This window comes from Myotis daubentonii, chromosome 5 (assembly GCF_963259705.1).
Source record: "Myotis daubentonii chromosome 5, mMyoDau2.1, whole genome shotgun sequence".
NCBI lineage: Eukaryota > Metazoa > Chordata > Mammalia > Chiroptera > Vespertilionidae > Myotis > Myotis daubentonii.
In genome coordinates, this window is record NC_081844.1 from 79,032,050 (window position 1) to 79,039,483 (window position 7,434).

At 48.8% G+C, this 7,434-nt stretch overlaps 1 protein-coding gene across 1 annotated transcript; it reads right to left on the bottom strand.

Annotated features, from left to right (window-relative positions):
• Positions 1-1,429: 1,429 nt before the first annotated feature.
• IL9 (interleukin 9) lies at positions 1,430-4,862 on the bottom strand. Its single transcript, XM_059699537.1, has 5 exons — positions 4,749-4,862; positions 4,595-4,630; positions 4,477-4,509; positions 3,274-3,405; positions 1,430-1,540 (listed from the first exon to the last, which is right to left on the bottom strand). Exons 1-5 carry the CDS (start codon positions 4,860-4,862, stop codon positions 1,430-1,432), a joined length of 426 nt encoding a protein of 141 aa, XP_059555520.1.
• Between the last annotated feature and the right edge of the window lie 2,572 nt (positions 4,863-7,434).

A 7,434-nucleotide genomic window follows, 5' to 3' on the forward strand; every position in this document is an offset into this window, starting at 1 on the left:
GGAGAAACCATGTAGCAGATGCTGGGAGAGGCTGGTCAACACACATCCTCACACCCAGGAAACCGTGCTGGAGCTTGCGTCCCACCCCCACTCACCCACCACTGCCACACCACTTTCCACCTCTCGAGAGAAGCAGGTGGATCAACAAACTGCGACGATTATCTGTTTGTCTGAAGGTCTGTGTCCCCTGCAGAATGCTTGGTGGCCTTTAGCGCTGAGGGAGGCCGAAGGCTAACCCAGGGGTGCCTCTAGACTTAGAAATCCTTTGCTACACACACCCCTGCAAACTAATCGCTGAGAAATTTATCTTTCAGTCCAAACTAAGATTTAAAAAAGTATGATTGACCCACAATTTCTGTCCCTGACATGGGCCTCCTTTGCGAAAACTCCTCCTCCTCCCTCTCCTCTGTGGGAGGGGCTGGGCTGCAGGAGAGGGGGGGAGGGGCGCACTTGTGCCCGCCCCGTCGCTAAAGGAGCTGCACAGCCCCAGGGGCCCCGCCACCGAGCTCATCAGAGAACCTCACTCGGGCCAAGGGCTGTTTGCCGTGCAGGTCACGTGGGATGTTGTTGAGGTTGTAGTTGATCGAAAATAAAAGCTGAGCAAAGCCCTTGGAGAAATTCTGTCTCCTGATGCTCTAAACTTCCCATATCCTTGTGGTCAGAAGTACCCAACAGGCAGGGGAAGCACTTCTATTCCTGCCTGTACCCAGAAAAGCAGTCCCCATCCCGGGTGCCTCTCAGCTCTCCCAAGCTTGAACCCTCGGGCTGCGGGGGAGGGGCCATTCTGCGGGTCATACCACCCCAATTCCTGCGCACCCAGCCAGCACTGCCCCGGCCGTGGTGGTGCTAGTGGAGGTGCTGGCTGGCTGCAGGGATCCCAGGGTTCCTCTGGTTTGTGTTCTGACCCAGGGCCTGCTCCACAACTTGCTCCTGGCTCGGCCCCAGCACTTTCTGTGCATAAACATGCCCACATTCTTGAGTGCTCTCCCCGCTTCTGGGCTTGCCAAACTGCTGCCTTCTCCCACCATTAGTCTCTCAGGGCCCCAAACTCTTGGCGATGCCTGAACCTGCCTCCCCCAGCACCCACAGCTGGGGCGCCTCAGACATGCCCTTGTCCCCCAGTAGCAGCCCTCAGCTCCCCCCACAGCCTCAGCCCCCGGCAGCCGTTCAGCCCTTGGGCAGAGCTTGTTGCTCTTTGTTCTGAGCAGCAAGGTGGGAATAAGCACCTGGAGACCAGATGTGTTCTTTTTTTCATATATATTTATTCCAAAATAAAGATATAAAAATCTAAACAAATATATATTTTTAATTATAAAAAAATATAACAATTGATTTTGATTTAGCGTGGCTTACTTAATTTTTAAACTGCAACAACTTAAAGAGAAGGCTTTTAAAATTCAATAAATAGAATAAATACTATTTTTTATCTTTATGCTCTGCCTCTCATCCTTTCTTTCTGGAGAACTCCCAGGAGGCTGCTGAGAAACATCAGTGTGTTGCCTGTGGTGGTTTGGTTGCACGGCTGTTCACAGGAAAAATTCTGTGGGGATAAAAGTGAACAAAGACGGAGTGGTTATAGCAGTATGGAACCCAGCAGCCCAGGAACTGCCCTGCCCAGGACCTGCTGAGGGGCGGGGGTTCTTTGGGGAGAAGCTGGGCAAGCAGCAGGGAGCTTGAGACACAGAGCAAGTGGATGGGGAGGCCCAGGGCTAGCATTTTGTGTAGACACGCAGGTGGCTGACTTTGCGGTAGGATTTCAGGACACACACACACACCCCTATCAAATGCTCCTAAATTTCTTTATTAGGGAAAACCTTTTCTTGGACTCTTTGAGGCCAACAATTTTTTTACTGTCCTTTTAAGGTCATTTATAACACAGTGGTGAAGGGCAGGGCCTTGGGGTCACATTGACCAGAATTCAAATCTCAGCTTTGCCACTTATTAAATACTAGAAGCCCAGTGCACGAAATTTGTGCACAGGGTGGGTGGGTCCCTCAGCCCGGCCTACACCCTCTCCAATCTGGGACCCCTCGGGGGATGTCCCACTGCTGGTTTAGGCCCGATCCCGCAGTTGGACATCCCTCTCACAATTCAGGATTGCTGGATCCTAACTACTCACCTGCCTGTCTGCCTGATCACCCCTAACCGCCTCTGCCTGCCAGCCTGATGCCCCTAACTGCTCCCCTGCTGGCCCAATTGCCCTAACTGCCCTCCCCTACCAGCCTGATCACCCCTAACCGCCTCTATCTCGGTCCCCACCACCATGGCTTTGTCCAGAAGGATGTCTTCCAGTTTAACTAGCACATTATCCTTTCGTTAGTATAGATGTAGCCTTAGGAAAATTAGTTAACCTCGCCGAGCCTCAGTTTCCTCCTCTCTAAAGTGAGGGTGATAAACCTGACAAGTCTGCAAGGTAGCCACGCAATGAAACAGTATATATTAAGCCCTTAGAACCACATGCTGTTGATGGTAGAAACATGTTCCATTGGTTCTCAACCTTCTGGCCCTTTAAATGCAGTTCCTCATGTTGTGACCCAACCATAAAATTATTTCCGTTGCTACCTCATAACTGTAATGTTGCTACTGTTATGAATCGTAATGTAAATATCTGATATGCAGGATGGTCTTAGGCGACCCCTGTGAAAGGGTCGTTGAAGGGGTTGCGACCCACAGGTTGAGAACCGCTGCATTAGGCAGCTGAGCGAAGGGCCCTCAGCCTTCTATGAGCTCGGGTGGCGATGCCAACTCCCAAGGTGCCCACTCCCCTCCCCAGCCCTGCAGGGACAGGGTATAGGCTACAGAAGATAACGTGCTGATGGGCATGTAGAGCAAATGGCCAGCTTTCACCTGGATCTGGGTGAGTTTTCCTTTAAACACCTCCTTAGCCAACCCTCCCCCAAACCTTCTTTAACGTGCAGGCCACAACTGCCATTCTGTTGCTAATAGGTTAGCAAATTGAATCTCTGGATAAGTTAGTGTTCTGTGGGCTATGGCCCCAACTCCCTAGATTTTAGCATCTAATTACAATCGGATTCAGTAGGTGGAGAGAAGGAAATGGCAACAGAGGTGTTTTTAAAGCTAGGGACCATCGGGCTCTCCGCGGCAGCGCTCACTTCAATCTGTGGTTCTGATTCATTTTCTGATATATCTCTTATCGACCTTGAACTACCAGTTCCACCGTCATCATCCATTCTCACTCAGACAGACTTGGCATTACATTCACATAGAAACAACTGAGCCGAGTAGGGATATCACAGATGCAAACACACTCACCGGACACTTGCTGTTCTTCAGGGCTCCGACCGTTTTCCTCACCCGATTGAAAACCAGGGGGAAACTTGCTCGCACTGTGGTGTTGGCCATCTGGGCCAGGCCCTCCTGGAAGCAGGGTGTGGTGCAGTTGTCCTGGGAATATTGAGAGGGAATTAGAAAAAGAATGCTTTTAGACACTATTTTAATTTAACCAATGGAGCCGAAACGGACGACATCCCTTGCCAGTCTAGGAAATGACCAGTGCTCCTGGGGAGGCCCTTCGTCCGCAGCCATACTCCCTGCGGGTTTCAGGATGTTCTATCCGGGAGCCTGAGGCCTGCGGGCCCTGGAAATCAGGCAGTTCAGAGTCTCCTGGTCAAACAGTGCTCCCTGTTCCGAGTCTGGCAATAGTGAGTTTGAAAGTCAGAGAAGGAAAAGCCCTTGCACACCAGCCGGACGGGATGTGCCCATGAACGCAGCGGTGTTTCTGCAGGAGCTAACCCCGTGGGCTGGGCCGAGGGGCGGAAGGGGTAGAGTTGGTGGTGCTGCCTGTCCGGTTCTCAGCTGCTGGGTGGGCCGGCCCTCAGCTGGGGCGGGAGCTCTGGTTCTCCCAGTCCTTGCTTCAGAGAAAGCAAGCAGGGCCCCTTGGATAAGTTCTTCCTCCTCACCTCAGCCAGAAAGTTCCTGCCCCACTTCCTCTCCGCTCAAGTGGGCATTGGACTTCCAGACGCCCTTCCCACTTCCCCTCCACCCACAGCCTTGGCCATTGTCCTCCCAGAGGCCCCCTACATCAGCTAAGCAGACCGTGCGTCCAGAGAAAAGATGCAGCGTTGCCGTTTTATTTACATTGCTTTGCAACCTAAGAGTTATTGTCAAGTGCATTAGAGAATAATATGATATGGGCTATATCATCTGTTATCATCTCAGTTCCAGTTTGATTTAATAATGCACCTGGCACAGCTCATTTAGAAGGACAATCAAGATTCTTTTTTAAATATTAAAAAGTGATCAAACTTCTCAAGGAACATAGAGCTGACCAACTACAAAGAAATCTATATGATATAGAATTCCCAGAGCCTGTTTTCTTAAGGAAATACTAATCTGTAACAATTGTAATTATTAAGTAACACTTGCTTATCTAAAATACCAAATAAAGCAATTATTTTTGCTTAAACACTTTAGAAAAAGAACGAGATCAAGATTATAGGCTTTTACTATACTTACAGAAGGAATGGGCAGACACAAGCAATTGGTCACCTGCAAAAGAGTAATTTCAAAGTGAAGATTCCAGATATGGAAATTAAAATCAGCTTGGAAAGATCTTAACAGAGCATTTACTCACATTGCCGCTACAGCTGCATTTTGACAGTGGATCTTTCTAAAATAGATTAAGAGACAAGAACCCATAATGTGTGATGTGTTTTTCATTCTCCTAAAATAATGCACTTACATGTCAGTAGCTGCCTCTCCCACTGGTGCCCCTCTCCGCAGCTTACCTGTAGGTTATTAATGAGGTGCGTGACGTCCTTGATCCCTACCAAGGTCAAACACCCCTGCCCAGCCACGGAGCTGAGGAGAAGGGCAGAGGCAAGGGCCACAGTCAGGAGCATCTTGACACGGAGCTGGAGCGCAGCCTGCAGACACCTTCACCTCGAGTCGTATTTAAAGCTCCCTCGCAAATGTGGAAAAACCCCGACATCAAACTGATACCAAGTGCCCACTTTTTCTTTGTAAGTTTGGGCCACTTGACATTGAAAAAAAAAAGATATACATATTATAGCAAACTGAGTCACTTGGTAAAGACTATGCTGTATTATCTCAGGAAATATCATTCATTAGAAAAAAATGCTTTTGAAAAGGTTGGGTGTGAGGATGCTATAGGAAAAGTTAAAGATCTTAAAACACACACACACACACACACACACACACACACACACACGCACACACGCACACGCATATGCGGCAGAGGTTCTGGTTGTGAGGGTCAAAACTCTCCACGAAAGCCCAGGGCTGTATTTTCCCTCGTTCACTTTATTGGAAATGCGATAGAGTAATAGCCAGACACGGGTGTTCTGAGGAAGGTGGCGCTGGGCTGGGTGGGCAGAGGATGGCGGACGGGGCAGGAGGATGAGAGATAGTGCAGTTTCCTGAGCTGCTCTGTGGGACAGGGCTTTTGCAGCCTCAGTCTTTGCAAACTCAGTCTAGTCACCGCTACCTCAGCCTTACTGTTCTTTATTCCCAGATCTCCACGATGTCTCCCTTGCCTGGGACCAGACTCTGCCCCTCACATACATGCAGCTCGATGCGAGCATTCCTTTGAACAAGGGTCTCAAGAGGACCTCTTCCGTGTAAGAACAAGAATGCAGCAAGCGTGCCTGTTGGCACTGGCCTTGAAAGACCACATAGCACTGTGCTACACAGAGTGAAAACTCAGCGCTCGCAACGGGATCGTCGCTAACGTTTATTGAGCACTTACTGCATACCAGTCACAGTTCTAAGAGCTTCATGGGAACCACGCCACGGAAGGGTAAGCCAGGAGCTGGTGGCCCAAGCCAGTGTCTCTTCTCCCATTTCCCTTCTGCTCACTCAGCTCGGGCCGCTGGATAGAAGGGAGGGGCTTTGACACCAGGGCTGCCTCATCTCTGACGGGCTGGAGGCCCGTCCTGTCCTGTGCTGTCTGGGGAGAGGGCTTGATGGCCCATGAGCCAGAGGTATCACTGGTATCTCGGGTAGGTCCTGGTTTACTAGGGGGAGCCGCACATATTCAAGTCAGGAAAAAAGTGAGCAAACTAACATTTTTTTTTCTCCCCAGGCCAAACTCTGGCCTGCCCAGTTGGGCTTGGGTCACCACCCTCCTACCCACCCCAAGAGCTGGTGCAGAGAAAGGTGATCAGGGGGCACCGGTGCTCCTGGGGCAGGTTACCCAGCCTTTCCAAGCGTCAGTGTGCCGCCACCCCTGCCCTGCACGGGAACCGGGCAGATGGCCCAGTCCTACCGCCTGGCAGGGCAGGAGCATTCCACTCAGGATGCTTCCTCGGGAGTGAGCCAAGTTTATTGGGAACACGGGCTGGTCTCTCTCATACCCTGCGCACGTTCTGCTTCCACCTTACCTACCACCCTCCAGTCAAGGTGGTTTCTTTCTAATTCCAGCCTCAGGGCCTCTGTTCTTGCTCAGTTCTGCCTGGACTGTTCTTCCTCAATTCTTCCATGCACATCCATTCTCATCCTGAGGTCTCAATCCAAACGCCTCCTCCTCCACCTCCTCCATGAAGCCCTCCCTGACCACAGTCATCATTGCAATCTTCATGATTCCATCTTGATATCTATTCCTCCTAGGGGGATATTAGTTCCATGACAGCCAACATGACAACTGATTCTGGTTCATTACTGTATTTCCAGGTCTAGATGAAGTGCTCAGGAATTACTGCTTAGATAAATGAATGACAAATTTCATTTTTTTAAAAAAGGTTCTTAAATTTATAGTATTTATGAAGTGACCAACAGATGTTCCCAGTGGATCCGTAACAAAAAATAGATACAACATTTTAAAAACCTGAGGAAGGAAAGCATTTCACAAATGATTAAGCAATGAGCCACGTAAACAGGCTTGTTGTGTCGTCCCGTGAGAATGTTGAAGTGCTGTTCGGCCTCTTCTCCCTTTCAATTCTGGTAGTAACCGCGTGAGGAAGGCATGTCCGTTGTGGGATGAAGCAGAGTTAGGTGACTATGCTCTACAATTCTTGCCCACTTCCCCACCCACTCAGTTGTAGAAAAAAAAAATTAAGAATATTTAAATGGCAGTTCAGCAGTTCAAAACACCATTAGAACAGCAGATGTTTATCTAGGCAGGCAACAGCTTTTGAGGTTTAGCTTCTAGGATTTCTTTCAATATCAAAAAGTAAGTATGCAAATAACCTCCTGCAGAAAACATAAACCAAGCTCAGAAATTAATTACTCATTATTTTAAATATCAAGAAGATTGGAGAGTAGGATGCTTACCAAGATTTAGTCTAGATAGCATATTTTACAATAAATGACAATACCCAACTCACTTATTTTGTTCCAAAGATAACATATGACATTTTTATTTTGTGATAAAAAAAGCCCATGTGTCATGAATTATTTCTTTAGGAATAAAACAAAATAGTTAATTGTTCTGGGAAGCCACAGCACAAAATGACA